The following is a 19,453-nucleotide window of genomic DNA, read 5'->3' as shown; positions in this document are numbered from 1 at the left end:
TGACTATTAACCCAGAAACTCAGCAAATGTTCTGAGGACCCAGGTTCGAATCCCACCACGGTAGACGGTGGAATTTGAATTCAATTTTAAGAATCTGTAATTAAGAACCTACTGATGACCATGAAACCATGACGGGCAATGCTGCACTCCCTCAGTACTGCACTGAGGAATCAGCCTAGGTTACTCATCCTCGCTATCATTGAACTATTTAGAAAGTACACAGTAATTTCAGGTGCTTATTTCCCTCTACGTTTTAATGTTTAAGCTTCAATACAGCATCAAGAACAAAAGACAATCAGTTTACAAAGCTTCTTTCCTAACCTGAAACCAGTTACAAGCAATCTGCAACCTTCCTTAAACAGCAATTAAACACTGAATGACCCTGAGCTGTGGTCACTTACAGATTGTAGACTTAGCAACGATAAACGTAAACGCAACTTTGAGTTCTGAAGAGGCGTCTGATTCAATTCAAAACTTCCAGCACTTTTTAAAATTTAATCCCAGTTTCACTTTAGTAGCAAAATGGTGTAGCTAAGCATTCCCCTCCAGTCATTATAAAAGAATTAGTTAGCTGATTGAGACGAAGGATCCATTCACAGGATCCTACAGTGCAGAAAGAGGCCATTCGCCCCACTGACCACAAATCCATCCTAGGCCCTATTCTCGTAATCCCATGCATTTACCCTAGCTAGTCCCCCGACACTAAGGGGCAATTTAGCATGGCCAATCCACCTAACTTGCACATCTTTGGATGTGGGAGGAAACCAGAGGACCTGGAGGAAACCCACGCAGACATGGGGAGAACGTGCAGACTCCACACATACAGTGACCCAAGCCGGGATTTCGAACTTGGGTCCCTGGCACTGTGAAGCACCAGTGCTAACCACTGCGCCACCCAATTCAATTTGAAAGCACCAATACAATAGTAACCTGCACTCATATTCTTTGAATTCATTCACGGGACGTGGGCATCACTGTCTGGGCCAACATTCATTACCCATCCCTGACTATCCTTGAGAAGGTGGTGGTGAGTCACCTTAACTGCTGTAGGGGTGGGGGTAGATTGATATCAATAGTAAAAAACTGAGCAGAAAAGAAATATATTGGTTTGATGACAGACCTGGAGCTCACTTCTTCATGAACATCTTTCAGTGCGTCCCGCAGGTCCTTTGGGAGAGATTTGGCAGGAGTTTGACATGCGTTCAGTACCAGATCTTCAGCCTTCTTCAGCCTTTTTCCATAATAATCCTACTGACAAAGTATTTCCATCACAAAACCAGACATTCGACCCAACAGATAACCCCATGAAAATATCCCTCTATTTCCTTCTCCCACAAGCATTTGTTCGGCTTTCCCTTTCGGATAGGCCAGGGTTTTCCAAACAGAGGGTCACAACCCTGGCAGGGTCAAATCCCAGTCCAGGGACTCGAGGACAGGTAAACATAAATTGTCTTCTGTTTTTACCATCTGAAATTGATGACAATTCTGTTAATATATGAATGATTAGGCATTTTCTGTAACTCATTATGGAATACTCAGTATGTATTAAATGTATTTAATCTTATTCATGGGGGTCACGGTTAGTGAACAAGCCCAATTTCAATCTTGCGGTCTGAGACAAAGGAGGGCCACTCATGTGGCCCGCTCATTGCCCAGATAAAGTGTGATTCACGCCAGTGGATGGAGTGAACAGACTCTATTCTCACTGAGAAGCCGGCTGCAAATTGTGAGGGGCACCATTGCGGATGCACCATGATCTCTCAGTGCACTGTGTACAAGTGGATATAATACACAGAGGTTTGTCACTCCTCTCAGCACCGGATATTGCCCATCATTCCCCCCCGCCCCCCCCCTCTACTGATCTGCCCCCCCTCCCCCAAGATTACTGGCCTTCCTGGATGATTGCTGGCCTCCTCAGACGATCACCGCCCTGATACCCTCCCACTCTCTGAGCACTGCCCAGCTAACCCCCTCCTGCTCCCCGGATGTTCGCTGCTTTGGCCAATCCCCATTGCAGAGTACCCCCACACTTCCCCATCATTGCCCTGACACTGCCAGGTGCCTGGTGGGCAGTGCCAGGGTGCCAGGTTGACACTGCCCAAAGGTCACTTGTGCAGCCTTGTCCTGACCATCCCAATGGCCTCCGGTTCCACCAGCGAGGCCAGCATATCTGCTCCCCTGCTGTTGGGAACCGTATGTGATCCTCATGAGTGAAGCCCTACACCGGTGAGGCCATTACGCCAAGTGAGCCCAAACAATTACGTCAACAAGGCAGCTGCCAGTATAAATCATGGCGCTGCTCATATCCTCACAGTGAGGATAACACTTACAAATCCAAATACAGATTGTTGTAATTCCTCATGTTAACATGTAACCGGATTGGCCTGTCTTATGATGACCACAAAGGCCACAGGAGATCACCAATCAATCAAGCCGTGGGTTTTGAAGTGTATGAATTGTCTTACTGAGCGAGAGGAGAGTTCCCAATGGGAAGCAGCGAGCTGTGGAGGGGGGAATTAGTCACTTTACCCAGACTGGAGGTGGATGACCCGAGGTGAAGATTACCCGACTGTAAGCCTCAGAAGCAGCCTTTTCCTTTGGTGCACAATAAAGGGCGGTGGTGACGGGAAACTGGTGCTTGGCTGAGTTACGGCAGCCTCTCTCTCAGAGCCAGAGAAGGGTTTCTGACACTCGGGTGCAGTCAGACTGGGACCTCAGGCAACGGGTTTCTGTCTGACCCCCGTCCCACTCAGGGGATCACGGCAATTTTCAGGATTCGTACAGCGGGAAGCACTGAGCTAGGCTATTTGCCCCAGTTTCTCCTTGTGACGGGGAGTTCCACATTCGCTGGAAATTCCTGCTCAGAGAAACCCTTTGCTGCAACCTGGGCTGGTGAGTGGGCCACCTGAGTGGCTCCTCCTTCATCTCAACGGGCCACTAGACTGAAATCGGGCTTGTTCACTAATCACAACCTCCATGATTAAAGATTAAAGATATTTAAATTTTATTTTATTTATTAGTGTCACAAGTAGGTTTACATTAACACTGCAATGAAGTTCCTGTGAAAATCCCCTAGTCGCCACTCTTCAGCACCTGTTTGGGTGCACTAAGGGGCAATTTAGCACCTAACCGACACATCTTTTGGACTGTGAGAGGAAACCAGGGCACCTGGGGGAAACCCATGCAGACATGGGGAGAATGTGCAAACTCCACACAGACAGTGACCCAAGCCAAAAATTGAACCCGGGTCCCTGGTGCTGTGAGGCAGCAGTGCTAACCGCTATACCACTGCCAATGTTTCATAGTGAGTTACAGAAAATGCTTAATCATTCATATAATCAAACTAATCAGATGGTAAAAACAACAGAAAATTTACGTTTACCTATCCTCAAGTCTCTGGAGCAGGACTCGAGCAATGACCTAACAAACTGAGCAGCTGAGAAAGAGAGCATCATCCCCAATGTCTCTAACACATGGGGGACACATTGGAAGAACTTCCTTGTATTTCTCCTTTCCTCCCCAACAGGTTGAGCCCAGGCTTGGAACACCATCCAATAGCTCTCTTAGTAACCACTCTCCACGAAGGCTGTTAGGGCTGATGAACCTAATCCCTTACTCACACAACACCCCGACTGAAAAATAATCCAGGGCTAATCTTTCTCTCTCTTGCCCACAGGCGCTGAACCCAATTATTCTCTGAAGAGGAAAAATCTGCAGGGTAACAGGGAAAGGATGGGCGACTTGTTCTGGGCTTGCACAGATATGATGGGCCAAATGGCCTCCTCCTGTGCTGTGACCATTCTACAATCCCCGGCAGTCACCACTAACTCCGTACAAACCAAAAACTGATACAGTGGCTCACCTATTCTGCTTCAGGTAAGGCCATGCACTGAGCAACTCTGAGCACAAAACAATGAAGGAACAATGAGGGAACAATGGGTAAATTCTGACATTGGATTTAGGCCTTTTACTCTGCATGTATCCAAACCCAGATTTTTATTTTTTATTCATTTGTGGAACATGGGCATCACTGGCTGGCCAGCATTTAGTGCCCGTCCCATTTGAGTTCCAAAGTGATGGCCAAATTCCTAGCCCTGGCACTGTACACATTGTTAAGCATTAAAGCCAAACGATAGTTTGAGTTGTTACGTTAATTATTCACCATGCCATCGCCCAAAAGCTGAGGAGTGAGAGAGTTATAGTTTGGTGTTGCCCCTCTCCCCTCCCTCAACAGTCACTGTGAGAAACCCCAATGTACATTTAGTAAATCCAATCCAATCCAAGATCGGTGCTTTGACAATTAAAAACAAGATCAACAGAAGGGTAACATGTTCATCTAAAGTACTTTACCTTCACATCTTCATGAATTCCCAAATCTTGCGAACATTCAGATGACGAGGAACTAGAAAAGATATTGTAAAACTTGTGATCAAATATTGTCCTTGGCTATTTGAGTTTCTTAAAAAAAAAAGACATTTTGGATTGTGTGCATTGACACAGGGGGAAAAAGAAATATATGTAGGGAAGTTCTAATTCCATAGGATCCATAGAATCCCCACAGTGCAGAAGGAGGCCCAGCGAGTCTACATCAACCACAATCCCATCCAGACCATATCCCCATAATCCACACATTAATCCCCCGACACTAGGGTCAATTTAGTAATGGCCAATGCACCTAACCCATAATCTTTAGACTGTGGGAGGAAACTGGAGCACCCGGAGGAAACCCACACAGACACGGGGAGAGTGTGCAAACTCTATATAGACAGTGACCCAAGCCAAGAATCGAACCCGGGTCCCTGGTGCCAACCACTGTGCCACCCTTTTATATTTTCACAGAACGTGGGTGCCACTAGCTGGGCCAGCATTCATTGTCCATTCCTAACTGCCCTTGACAAAGTGGTAGTGAGCCAACTTCATGAACCACGGCAGCCCCTGTGCTGGAGGTACACCCACAGTTTGTGAGTTAACAGCCCCACATACTAACAGTCGATGTACATAATGTTATAGGTTCTTCCCAATGAAGGGTTTACAAATTTCAGGGAATCAAAGGAAGCATCGGCCTGAAATAACTCACAGCAAGAGTTCAACCAGAAGCGACTGGAAGTGGGGAAGGAGTTCCAAAGCTTTGGGAATGGCTGCCATGGTTACAGTGCTCAGAAGACTGAGCTTCAGTCTTAGCCTCTTGAGAAGCTAAGATTGTGGAGCTGGAAGGTATCCTAGGAACAGAACGTAATTATTATTATGGCATTATTTCGAAGAGGAGCAGGAGAGTTTCAGAATCCAGACTGACATTTATTCCTCCAGCAAAATCACAAAGGAACAAACTGATTATCCTGCCATTCTCACATTGTTGGTCGCGGGATCTTGCTGTGTGTAAATTAGCCGCTACATTTCCTACATCACACCAATGGCTACACTGCAAAAAGGACTTTATTGGTTGTAAACAGTTTTGGAGGTTCCAGGAGTGGTGAAAGAGACCATGTAAATAGGGTGGTATGGTAGCACAGTGATTAAAACCGCTGTCTCACAGCGCCAAGGTCCCAGGTTCGATTCCCGCTTGGGTCACTGCCTGTGCGAAGTTTGCATGTTCTCCCCATGTCTGTGTGGGTTTTCTCCGGATGCTCCGGTTTCCTCCCACAATCTTAAAGACGTGCTGGTTAGGTATATTTACCCGAATAGGCTCTGGACCTTGGGGAATTTCACAGTAATGTCATCGTAATGTAAGCCTTACTCGTGACTAATAAGTAACTAAACTAAATAAATGCACTAATTCATGTGTGAATAGTCACTGGGATAACAGAGTGAGCATCTGAGGGTTCACCACCAACCCCCCCCCGCCATAGGGTGAGGGGCAGAACATCTGGAAAATCATTTGTTCCCAATGGGAACCAAAAGACAACTTTCCAGTCATCCCAAAATTCCACAGCTGGCCTGGATTCATTTCACACAACGGATAAAACAAAATGTGAAGGACAGACTACTGGAAAACTGGTGTCACAAATTCTTTTGACTGTCAAATGTGTTCCACCTGCCTGCTCCGAGCACGATTGCAGCAAGTCCCACTGACGCACGGAAGCTAAAATGAAGGCACACACATTTCGAACAGAGTTAAGAAAATGTACGGCCGCTGAAGTAACTCCTCAGAGGCGGTGTCTCTTCCTCACGTTCCCTTCATTTACAAATCCTATTCCGCTCCTGAGAAAGGTTCAGGTACACAGTCCGAATCCGGAATGCCAGTGGGCCTGGTGCTCCCATACTCAAACACGTGAGGCTCCCTGACTGCGGTCCTAATTGCCTGCCCAATAAAGGAGCTCGTACTCCAAGAGGCCATTGGCCTCGTTGAGGTCCTTACACCGCCCCCACCCGTCCCAGGACCAAGCGGTTCACACGCCTCATTGGCCTCTTGCGATGTTTCTGCACTGGGTCCGGATCCTCCAACTCGGCATCCAACATGGGAGGCGGGGATTTAACAGGCGCCCGTCTCTTACGTCTGGCTCTCTCCCTTCCTCAGGCGGCAGGCGAGTCGCCGTGCCTTCGTCTGCAGTGTCCATTTTGGATTCCCTGGCCCTAACTACGGGGGATAGAGAGTCAGGGCTGGCCAGTCCGGGAAGACTCCCCTCGGTTCTCGGCCCGCTGGGAAAAGTTGGCTCGGGGACGGGCTGTACTTTCAAGGCCCACACCTGGCCCAGGTGTTATTTTCTGAATGGCCTCACCCCAGGCCTATTTTGTAGGATAAAGGGCCCATCCTAGATTCCACCATTCCAGGTAGCCGTGCGGGACCACTGGTGGAATTCTTTACCCAAACCTTTACACCGGCCTTCCGTTGTCTCTCCTGGCTGCTTTGTTGTGGCCTTTCCTTTCAGCTCCTTGTTGCTTTTCCACCCGCCAGGTTTGGGAAGAGAAAACTGAATCTGGTGCGGAGTTGTCCACCCATAAGGAACTCTGAGGGTGCCATTCCCATAGTGACCTGGAGGGGGTATACTACAATCAAATAACCAATGGGACAGCTTGAAGTCCATTGATGCTACTGGTTGTTTTGTTAACCCAGCTTCTAGTGTCTGGACCGCTCTCCCCGTGAGGTCGTTTGACGATGGATGGTATGGTGCCTTCCTGATTTGTTAAATCCCATTTGACTTCACGAACTGGGTGAATTCTGGGCTGGCAAAAGCCCGTCCTTTGTTAGAGACTACCATTTCCACGATCCCATGCGTCGCAAATGAGGTGCGAAGTTATTGTGGTCACTGAACGCACTCTCCGCAAGTCCATCCACTTGGAGTGGGCATCCACTATGACCAAGAGTATCCAGGCAGCCGTCTCCATGATCTATCGGGCATTCACACGGCTGTAAGGAATCTGTGTTTGGCACTGACCCACAAGCACTGCTATGTCTGCCTCCATTCCGGGCCACCAGACATGCTCCTGGCCACCATCTTCATTTGGACGGATGGCCGTGATGTAGTTCAGGCAGTATGGCTCGGCGCTCCTGACACAGAACAGCCACTCGTGGCCCCCCTCCCCCACCGCTTTATCGGTATTCCATCTTCTACTGCGAGCTGTTCTCTTCTACTCCAAAAAGGGTGGAATTGGGGTTGTACTGGCCTTTCCATTTCCCCCATCAGTACTAAGTGTTTCACTTTTGCGAGTACAGGGTCCTCTTGAGTCCAGAGACGTGTAGTATGTGCAGCCACTGGGAGGTATCCAGAAACTTCACAGTCATTACTGTCTCTTCCACTTGGGATACCATCAGTGGGGTGTTTGCTAAAGGTAGTCTACTTAAGGCACCTGTATTTGCCCTTCAGCCTCCTGGCCGGTCTCCAATCAATAGTTGTAGGTGGCCATTAATACAGGCGGATGCTACCGGTGGCATCACTTTGCCCTCTCTGGGCAGTCCCAATAGTGGCTTGTGATCAGTGACATTTCCACCCATACAGGTATTGGTGGAGCTTTTTTTTTAAATGCAAATATTACTGCCAACCCTTCTTTTTCAATGTGGGTGTACGTTCTATGGCCAAAGTCCTGGAGTTATTGACTATTGGGCGTTCCTCTCCATTTGGTCATTTATATGCTAATATTGCCCCAATGTCTTATGGAGATGAATCGCAGGTTACACTCCCATATTTAGATACAGCTGAGGCTCCCTAATTGAATAAGCAATGATGGTCAATCAGGGAGCTCATACTCCTACAGTCCAACCTCATGGGCCTTATTGAAGTCATTACAACCACCTCACCTGATTCAGCTGCTGCATTGCAGAATAAATACAAGGCGTGACTGGAACACACCATGAGTAATACACAGGGGCTTGCATTGTTCAGTCTTGCTCGTAGCCCTGAATATATTCCTACTATATTTGCGGTATTAGCAAAGCTCTGTCCATGATCATTATTGACATCCAATCCTAAATTTTCAAAACAGTTGTCTCCAGGCACTCAGCAATATGGGATTGTACCTGAACAGAACAGAAATCACCCCACAGTTTCACCATCGCTGGTCACATATCTTAAAATGAATGTTAATTGGTCCACCCGACTCCCATCCGGTGTTGAATCAATTATTATGGAATAGTATTTGGCATCTTTAGCTTCATCCATTCTGAGCCGCTCTGCCATCATACCAATAAAGTCATCATGGGGTCTGTCCATTAAAAGGTTAGTCTTCCCTGAGCCATAATATTGATCGATTTCCAAGTGTTCTTTGAGAAGCTCGTTGACTGAGATATTCGAGGCAGGCTAAAGAATTACCTCTTCAACTTGACACTGATGACTCATTATGTCCTCTTGAAGGAATCCCGAAGAAGACAACAGTTTGTGGCAACAACATGTCTCTGTATTTTCCTCCAGTAAGAACACTCCTTTTCAAACTGAGCCAATAACACAGAATCAGTTCTTCCAGATGATCTACATCTTTGCACCTGCGCACAGAGGACTTTAATATGACTTTTGGAAGTTTGATGATCAGTAAGATCTCTTCCAGCATTTCTCCAGTTAGAGTACCCGTTGATGTGTTTCCCTTTTCTAGGGTCAGGGAATAATTCACAAACGCAACAGCCTTAGAGGCTGCTGAAAAAAATCAACCAATTTCTCCTTTCTGTCACGCCATCGCTCTTCATTCTCAGAAAATAGGATTCATGAAGACATTGAAACTGCTTTCAGCCTCCAGCATCAAACTCTTTTCTCCAATTTTCCATACTGCCTAGGCCCTCTGGTTTACTTATTGTGGAATATTCAATCTTACCCAGTGGAACAGGCTTTGGTCATAAGGCAATGTCTTCAGGGTGGGTTTCTTCCCTCACTTCAGCTGCAGAAGATTGAGCTTGAGCAGTATCTTGTATTTCCATTCCCATTTCAGAGTCCACTTCTTCTTCTTGAACTTTTTCTTTAATTTTTTCAGGTGATGTGATCACTTCAGAAATCGACAAGCTGAAGTTATCAGATAATTCACCAGTAATAGGGGTGGATGGGGAGGAATGAGCAGTTTTGTGCACTGCTCTGTATTTCTAACTTCCAAAAGTAAAATGACAAACTCCCTTTTTAACCGAGCTTCGTCCTCTCTCCTTGCCTTCCATTCTCTGTGATTTTGATGGATAGTGTCACTTCAGATTGACTGACTTTTTGATTTTAACAAATGAATTTTCCGAGAGAACAGGCTTTATTTGTCCCCCTCAGCCCCGAGGTTCAGCTTCCTCCTGCTCACTTGATGACCTCACTGTTCTGCTGGTTCACCGGCTGCCTGGCTATTGGCCTTGCCCTCTGTTGCCAAGTCCCCCTCAGCCCTGGCTGGGGTTCAGTTTGCCCTTTCTTACTCAGTGACCTCGCTGTTCTGCTGGCTCACTGGCTGCCTGCCTGCCTGGCCTCCTCACCTCACCCTCGGCCCAGCCCTCCTCAATCCTGCTGACATGATTGAGTCACTGCGTTGTTTCCCTTGACGACCTCCACCTCGGCTCCTGCACCTCACCTTTGCTTGACAACAGCCTCAGGGAGCATCCTGGCTCACCCATTGGCTGCCTGACCTCTTCACCCTGCCTCACCTCGCCCTCACCTCCTTGCCACCAGCCCTCCTCAGCCCTGCTGGCCTGGTTGACTCATCCAACTGCACCCCTCCACAATACCAGAGTCTCCTCAATGGCCCTCACACTCGAGGCAAGCTCACTATTGGCTCAGGCTGCTCTGGCCTCCTCAGGCCCCTGGTGCTGGTCAGAAACTGGCTTGCCTTTTTTTAATATTTAGATTGCACCCCCCCACCTGTCTCAGCCCTGGCGTGGGGGTTGAAATTCTCTCGATGACTGCCGGGCAGCACTTGCCCTCCTCGCTTGGCCCCTCGCAATCTCCATGATAAGATCACGACCTCGCTGTTGTCTCGGGCTGCCTACCTGTCTATACTAGGCCTCCCCAGTCCTGGTGAAGAAACCGAAGCTGCTACTGTTTTTATTTTGAGAGAGCCTCATCACTGCTGCTCTCTCCTCCAAAAATCACCAAACCATAAAAACCTACAGTGCAGAAAGAGGCCATTCAGCCCATCAAATCTGCACCAAGGCCCTATCCCCATAACCCCATGCATTTACCCTGCTAGTCCCCCTCACATTACAAATCAACCTAACTTTGGACTGTAGGAGGAAACCGGAGCACCCGGAGGAAACCCACACAGACACGGGGAGAACATGCAGACTCCACACAAACAGTGACCCAAGCCGAGAATCGAACTTGGGTCTCTGGCGCTGTGAGGCAGCAGTGCTAACCACGGTGAGCCACTTGTACACTGTTTTCCCACTCGAACGGATCTCCACCAGAGCCCAATGTTGTGCTGCATTAGTTGCTGATAGGCTCATCAGCATTCTCAGACTCTGATTGGTGTTCCCCCCCACTCTCCCATTGGTCAGGATCCAGTGCTTAGGCACTTAGGTAAGTGTTTATCGGGAATAAGGGGAATTATGAAGCCATCAGACAAGAAATTAGAGGGGGTCTTCTCGGGGAAATGTACAGAAGTAATGTGGCAGATTTTCAAGGAATATTTGTCTGGAGTTCTACACAATGTTCCGATGAGACAGGGAAGTTTTGGTAGGTTACAGGAACTGTGGTGCACAAAAGTTGTAATGAATTTAGTCAAGAAGAAAAGAAAAGCATACAAAAGGTTCAGGGAGCTAGGTAATGTTAGGGATCCAAAGGAGTATACGACTTGTAGGAAGGAACTTAGGAGAGCCAGAAGGGTCATGAGAAGGCCTTGGCAGGTAAGATTAAGGAAAACCCCAAGCATTCTACAAGTATGCGAAGAGCAAAAGGATGACATGTGGAGGAATAGGACCTATCAAATGTGACGGTGGGAAAGTTTGTATAGAACTGGTAGAAATAGCAGAGGTGCTCAATGAATACTTTACTTCAGTATTCACAGTGGAAAAGGATCTTGGTGGTTGTAGTACAAGCTTGTGGCGGACTGAAAAGCTTGACTATGTTGACATTAAGAAAGAGGGTGTGTTGGAGCTTTTGAAAAACATCAAGTTAGATAAGTCACTGGGACCGGATGGGATGTACCCCAGGTTACTGTGGGAGGTGAGGGAAGAGATTGCAGAGCCTCTGGCGATGATTTTTGCGTCATCAATGGAGACAGGAGCGGTTCCGGAGGATTGTGGAAGTGGTTCCTCAATTCAAGAAAGGGAGAAGAGATAGCCCAGGAAATTATCGACCGGTGAGTCTAACCTCAGTGGTCGGTAAGTTGATGGAGAAGATCCTGAGAGGCAGGATTTATGAACATTTGGAGAAGTATAGTATGATCAAAAATAGTCAGCATGGCTTTGTCAAAGGCCTTATGAGCATCGTTGAGTTTTTGAAGATGTGACTAAACACACTGACGAAGGAAGAGCAGTAGATGTGGTTTATATGGACTTCAGCAAGACGTTCAATCGGGTCCCCCATGCAAGGCTTATTGAGAAAGTGGGGGGCATGGGATCCAAGGAGACATTGCTTTGTGGATTCAGAACTGGCTTGCCTACAGAAAGCAACAAGTGGTTGTAGATGAGTCTTTTTCTGCATGGAGGTCGGACACCATTGGAGTGCCCCAGGGATCCGTTCTGGGACCCTTGCTCTTTGTGATTTTTATAAATGACCTGGATGAGGAAGTGAACGGATGGGTTGGTAAGTCTGCCAATGACACAAAGGTTGGAGGTGTTGTGGATAGTGTGGAGGGATGTCAGAACGTGCAACGAGACTTAGATAGGATGCAAGACCGAGCGGAGAAGTGGCAGATGGACTTCAACTCAGATAACTGTGCAGTGATTCATTTTGGCAGGTCAAATGGGATGAAGGAAGATAATATTAAGGGCAAGAATCTTAGCAGTGTGGACGATCAGAAGGATCTTGGGGTCCGGGTTCACAGGACTCTCAAATAGGCTTCGCAGGTAGAGGATGTGGTTAAGAAGGCGTATGGTGTACTGGCCTGCATCAGTCGAGGGATTGAGTTTAGGAGTCGGGAGATAATGCTGCAGCTGTATAAGACCCTGGTCAGACCCCACTTGGAGTACTGTGCTCAGTTCTGGTCGCCTCATTACAGGAAGGATGTGGAAGCCATAGAAAGGGTGCAGAGAAGATTTACACGGATGTTGCCTGGATTGGGTGGCATATAGGTTAAGAGAGCTCGGTCTTTTCTCCTTAGAGAGACAAAGGATGAGAGGTGACCTGATAGAGGTGTATAAGATGTTAAGAGGTATTGATCGGTTGGATTCTCAGAGGCTTTTCCCCAGGCTGAAATGGCTGCCACAAGAGGACACAGGTTTAGGGTGCTAGGGCGTAGGTACAGAGGAGATGTCAGGGGTAAGTTTTTCACTCAGAGGTTGGTGGGTGTGTGGAATCAGCTGCTGGCAGTGATGGAGGAGGCGGATTCGATAGGGTCTTTTAAGAAACTTTTGGATAAGTACATGGGACTTAGTAAGATAGAGAGTTACAGGTAAGCCCAGTAGGTAGGGATATGTTCGGCGCAACTTGTGGGCCGAAGGGCTGTTTGTGCTGTAGTTTTTCTATGTTCTAATATACTTCATTGTAAGTCTATCTCTGCCCAGAGGGACCAGGCAGCTTGGAGGTCCTTTTACAATCATTTTGTATTCAGATATAATTTACTTTTATATTTTATCTCTGACATTGTGGCATGTTTTGATGTTGACCTTCGCGTGTACATAAACATCCAACTTTCCTGATAATTGGAAATCATAACGTGTCTTCAAATGGAATCTCGGCACGTATTGTAAAAGGAATGGATTTTGAAAGAGTAGAAATGTTGTTCCAATTGTATAGAGAGACCACATCTGGAGTAGTGTGTTCAGTTGTGGTTTCCTTACTTTAGGAAGGATGTGATAGCACTGGAGGCAGTTCAAAGGATGTTCACCAGATTGATTCTGGGAATGAAAGGGCCATGGTACGAGGTGAATAACCTGGGCTCGTACTCGCTGGGATTCAGGAAAATGAGGGGGGATCTGATCGAGGGATATAAAATGCTAAAGGAAGTTGGATGTTCCCCCTTGTGGGACAGTCTAGAACAAGAGGTCACAGATATAGGGTGACAGGAGGTAGGTTCCAAGCTGAGATGGGGAGAAACCACTTCCCTCACAGGGTCGTGAATCTCTGGGACTCGCTGCCCCAGAGTGCAGTGGAGGCAGAATCAATCAACAGATTCAAGAGAGAGAGACAGAGAAATGTTTCAGATGGAAAGCAGGATAAAGGGCTGTGAGGAACAGGCAGGAAAATGGAGCTGAGTTCAGCCATGATCATGTTAAATGGCGGAGCAGGCTCAAAGGGCTGGATTGTCCACTTCCGCACCTAATTCCTATGTCTTTTTTAAATTTTATTCAAAGGCTGTGAGCATTGCTGGTAAGATGAGCAATTAGCATCATCTGTAATCACCACTGAGAAGGTGAAGGTGAACTCCTGCTGCTTCTTTTTAAAGTTTATTTATTAGTGTCACAAGTAGGCTTTCATTAACACTGCAATGAAGTTATTGCGAAAATCCCCTAGTCGCCACACTCCGGCACCTGTTCACATACATCGAGGGAGAACTTAGCATAGCCAGTGTACCTAACCAGCATATCTTTCAGACTGTGCGAGGAAACCAGAGCACCTGGAGGAAACCCACGCAGATATGGGGAGAACATGCAGACTCCACACACACAGTGGCCCAAGCCGGGAATCGATCCCGGGTTCCCTGGAGCTGTGAGGCAGCAGTGCCTTCCCCGTTGCGGTTTAGAACAGGTGAATGTCTCACTCAGTCACTTCAGAGGGCAGCACAAGTTGGATTGGGACTGGAGTCACACACAGGGCAGCAGAGTTCCTTTTTAACTGAATATTTGATTGGTTTGAAAGGTATAAATGGATTCTTCTTTAACTGCAGTTTGTGGTAAAGAATTCCACATTCTTCTGCTTTCCACCCCCCTCCCCCTCCCCCCCATTTTAATTAGTTTCATGAAACTATCTTAAATCCAACATTTAACCATCTCAGCTCTACAGGAAAAGTCTAATTGCCTCTACCTGACCTTGAAGGTTCTCTCTAATCTCAATGTAAACAGTTACGGTTCAAACACAAAAGGCGGTTAATTTTAAAGCCCAATTCAATTCTGATAACAGCTTCGTGAATCTACATTAGACTCTTGCCCCGTTGCTTTTGTACTGTCTCCCTATATTTAAACACACAACTCTGCACATCAACCACAGGCTGACATCTTGTTAAAAAACATACAATTAATTCCAATTGCGCACACTTCTAGATTTTTTTAGGTATTCATTTACGAGATGTGGGTGTTACTGGTCAGACCAGCATCTATTGTCCATTCCTAAATGCCCCTTGGAAAGGTGGTGCTGAGCTGCTGCCTTGGAGGACTGCAGTCCATGAGGTGTAGGTCACCCACAGCACTGTTAGGCAGGGAGTTCCCCATTTTGACCCAGCCACAGTGAAGGAATGGCAATTTATTTCCAAGGCAGGATGGGGAATGACTTGGAAGGTGGTCTTCCCATGTATCTGCTGTCCCTGTTCTGCGCTGTCCAAAGAAGCCTTGGCGAGTTGCTGCAATGTATCTTGTACAAATGTTACTTAGCAAACTAATTGCAACAAAGGGCATTAAACCAACATGTTTAGCAGACAGGAGAGGCAAAATTGATTTTGCAACATCTTGCACTGTCAACAGTTAGTTTGTGCTGCTTTACCAGCACTTAATGCAGCTGCCGCTCCCCAACTCGACTGTCACATTCGCTGGGTTCGTGTTAGCGATAGAATCACAAATACCTTTTGCCACAACACCGCTCCTGCGCCATGTCCGCCTTCCTGCAGGCTCCAAGTCCAAGGTGTTTCCGCAATCGCCTGTTCCGCGCGGCCACGTAACCGGGCAGCGGGCTGTCAATCATTTATCGCAAGGTTCCAATCCCGGAGCCAGTGACATTTCCGCCAACCTTGGGGATTTGTGAATGGGAGAGTTCCGATTCACTGCAACATTGCTAGGGGGGAGCTAATTTGGCCTAAAGGCTCCCATAAACAGGGTTACTCTGCCATTTCTCTCTCAAATCCTACCTTGTATTTGCAGCATTTCTGATTTTCGTTAACAATGTAGACACATTGTTTGTATTTTATAATGCAAGGCACACTCTTTACAACTGTCAATCAGCGGCAGACACATTGGACTCAGAAGGAGGCTATTCTGACTTTGCTGTTCATTAATGAATCCAGTCATTCCTATTCTATCCTTGTAGCCCTGGAAGTGCCCATCTAATTTCACAGAATCTCTACAGTGGCCCTTCGAGCCTGCATGGACAACAATCCCACCCAGGCCCTATCCTCATAACCCTTCATTTATACGCTGTTGATCGCTCTGACAAAAAGGGGCAATTTAGCATGGCCAATGCACCTAACCTGCACATCTTTGCACTGAGGGAGGAAATTAGAGCGCTTGGAGAAAACCCATGTAGACATGGGGAGAACATGCAAACAGACAGTGACCCGAAGCCAGAATTGAACCCAAGTCCCTGGCGCTGTGGAGCAGCAGTGCTAACCACTGTACCACCGTGCCACCCCTGTTCCTTTGTTCCAGAGGTATATTTCATGTCGCCCCTTCTGAAATCTTCCTTTTTGATTACTGACTCCAGCACTTTGCCAATAATATGTGAGAAACGCAGCTCACAGTGAAACAATTTAGTCGAGTCAAGTTCCGAAGGAGCAAGATATTTTATTTAACGTTCTTGCAAAACCGGGTGTCCAAAAAATAGGCACACCTTACATCGAGTTTAAGCAGGGGTTTTATACTATTTTTACAAGCATATTGATCAATTACACAATATGTTGTTCTCTCCTAATTGGTGGTCCCCATCCCATTTATGTGTGGTCATTCCCCTATAGGCTCAAGGTGCCCCAAGTTCCCATCCCCTCTACTCCCCTTCTAACCATGTTTCCTGTTATCACAAGAGTGCATATTTATAGTGTCGATTTAATGCCCTTACTTGATTAGTCCTTATGGGTACCCATCTGTCTTATCTAAAACTGTTTACATGTCCAGTTCAGACCAGCTGTAATCAATCTTTTGCTAACTTAATCACTGCTGTCCTGACTATCTCAGTGACCTTCTTCCCCTTTAGGGAGTATGCTCAGTTGTAGAAACAACACATCTTGCATACCATTTGTTCTTACAACCTGGACCTTATACATTCTTATAGGAGGTGGATGTGCCTCACTGCACACAGCACATCTGGTGTTATTCCTTCACAACAGGCAGTCTCTTCACTGTCCCTGACTATTGCTCTGTTAGCATCAGTGAATTTTATATCCTGTGTTTGTGACTAAAATCACAGTTGTTCCCATAATGTGGGTTAGCAATGTGCCTGACTATATCCAGTCTACCTGACTTTAGGCTATTTCTCTATGGTGTACAGATGTATGTGTTAACAGCATCTTTACAGGTTGTTCACAAATAGAAGTTAAACTAACTGGCCTATAGTTTCCTGCCTTTTGCCTTTTTCCCTTTTTGAATAAAGTGGGGGGTGGTCACATTGGCTATTTTCCAATCTTCTGCTACCCTCCTGAGTTATGAAAAATTTCAACCACTATCTCTGCAGCCACTGCCATTAAAACTCTAGCATTTCATCAGCTCCTGGCAACTTGTCCGCCTTTAGCCCCTGGAGTTTCTCTAATACTCGATCCTTGGTGATTGGGATTTTTGTAAGTTCTACCATGTGATTTGAAATCAGCACATCTGATAATTAAGGATATTTGCAATGTCTTCGGTTATGAAGATTGATGCAAAAACATTATCTAGCACATCCACCATTTCTTTGTTTGCTATTATCAATTCACCAGCCTTGTCCAGTAGAGGTCCCGCAGAGGGGACTAATAACCAAAGAAAAATAATTGGGGATTATTGTTGCATTCCAGGAGTAATGAACAGTTTTGGCAGATGAGTGCAGGTTCTAATCAGATCTGGAGGCAGAGGCTAAACCAGGTTCTACCGTAGCCTTTCAATTCAAGTCCAAGGGACACAAAGAGAGCAGAGGTCTGAAAAATAGAGGGGCATAAATCAAGCAGATAGTCAATATCTTTCCAGAAGGTAGGGGAGTCTAAAACTAAAGGGCATAGGTTTAGGGTGAGAGGGGAGAGTTACAGATGAGGCAATTTTTTCACACAGTGGGTGGTGAGTGTCTGGAATGAGCTGCCAGATATAGTGAGAGAGGCGGGTACAATTTTGTCTTTCAAAAAGCGTTTAGACAGTTACATGGGTAAGATGAGTATAGCGGGATATGGGCCAAATATGCACAACTGGGACCAGCTTAGTGGTTAAAAAGAGGGGTGACATGAGTAAATTGGGCCAAAAGGCCTGTTTCCATGCTGTAAACCTCTATGAATCTGGATTGATTTTTGGTGACTAAGGGAATTGAGGAATATGAGGGTAGGGCAGGGAAGCAGAGTTGATGTAGATCAATCTATGATTTTTCTGAATAGCTGAACACAATCAATTGACTAAATGGCCTACTGTCACCCATCTGTACATGATTTATATTACTGCAAGATGGATGCACCAGAGAAACCTAGAGGAGGAGTTTAGGTGTATAAAGAGGGGACGGTTAGGTGTAAACAGAGATGTAAAAAGCCAGCAAAGGTTCATTGTTCGTCTTTTTGAATTTTATCAAAATTCTCAACTGCTATTTAGGATCAGGGCAGCGATATTCAGATTTGTGGAATTTGTGCTTACAAGGCATGCACTTGCTTGGAAATGATTCACCTGTACAAGAATTCAGTTATCTCATGAAGAATGTGCAATATCGAATTCTCCAAATTACTCGGCGCAGAAGTTAATGTTTTGCAGATCCATTAGAATCTTCATCTCAAGTTTTTGCGTTTCAAGGATACGATAGGAGATGAATTGAGGGTCACAGCACTTTTATCACTTCTAGAAGCAGCTGCTATAAACAGATAAATAGTCAAGGTTCAGTAAGATTGAACATTTTTAGGGCAAGGAGATAAGGCACACAACAACAGTTCAAGGAGTAAGAAGTCAACTTTGTGCCAATGTTAAACACAATTTCAGGCAGATGCAGTTGTTTTAATTTGCAAAGTACATTTGATTCTATTGATCTCTGAGTGTCAGCAAACCAAACACTTAGTAAGTCACCAATAGCTGCTAGTCCTCTGTAAATTGTGTGAGAGTGTGCTGGCTGCCTATTTGGTGTTTAGATGTCACTTACCAGATGAACGGGCAGCGTTCTGAAAGCTCGTGCTACCAAATCAACCTGTTGGACTTTAACCTGGTGTTGTAGGACTTCTTACTGTGCTTACCCCAGTCCACAGTGTATGATTTTTCAAAGCACTCGTAAGACACAAACAAGCTGGATATCTTGCAGCGCAGGGGGTAGGATCCCTATCTCGGAGCCGAGATCCGGTTTGAACCTCATCCTCGGACTTGATGGTTAAGGAAGCGATTTTCGTAACATGGCCAAACAGATCATGCCTATTTTATTGTTAGGAATCAATTCTGACACAATTGTTGTCTGTTACCCACTCTTATGTATTTTTCAGTAGAGCTGATTCTTTTCTAGTCCAGTTGCCATCACCCAAAGTGCACTGACTATTCCCTTCTTTGTTTAAAAATGAGAGTAAAACTGGGGAACACATGAAAGGCCATTTTCCAGACAATGAAAGAATTGATTTGCCATTAAGAATGCAACATTGGGAGTGACATGGACAGGGCTGCTCGTTCAAGATGGAATTGACTAGGGAAAGGAATGGAGAGACTGAGTAAAGTCTGGCATTTTCCCAAAGTTGGTCTCAGTGAAAAGGGCTGCAACAACATCTTCCAATACTGGATATTCCTGTGTGGCAGATGTGTCCATAAAGTCATAGAGGTTTGCAGCATGGAAACAGGCCCTTCACCCCAACTTGTCCATGCTGCCCAGTTTTCACCATTAAGCTTGTCCCAATTGCCCATGTTTGGCCCATATAC

The 19,453-nt window shown here is 46.2% G+C and overlaps 1 protein-coding gene across 1 annotated transcript in view; it reads right to left on the bottom strand.

The window, feature by feature from the left end:
- as3mt (arsenite methyltransferase) overlaps positions 1-15,327 on the bottom strand; it is a 46,203-nt gene extending 30,876 nt beyond the window's left edge. The window contains exons 1-3 of the mRNA XM_080205920.1: positions 15,259-15,327; positions 4,351-4,402; positions 1,121-1,248 (exon numbers count right to left, since the gene is read on the bottom strand). Coding sequence (XP_080062046.1) covers positions 1,121-1,248; positions 4,351-4,402; positions 15,259-15,287 — 209 coding nt within the window. The 5' untranslated portion in view covers positions 15,288-15,327. The remainder of the gene's footprint in view (positions 1-1,120; positions 1,249-4,350; positions 4,403-15,258) is intronic.
- Between the last annotated feature and the right edge of the window lie 4,126 nt (positions 15,328-19,453).

Source organism: Carcharhinus amblyrhynchos, chromosome 17 (assembly GCF_965287045.1).
Source record: "Carcharhinus amblyrhynchos chromosome 17, sCarAmb.v2.hapA, whole genome shotgun sequence".
NCBI classification, from domain to species: domain Eukaryota; kingdom Metazoa; phylum Chordata; class Chondrichthyes; order Carcharhiniformes; family Carcharhinidae; genus Carcharhinus; species Carcharhinus amblyrhynchos.
Note: the sequence above shows the minus strand (reverse complement) of the source record. Positions and strands in the feature narration are given on the sequence as shown.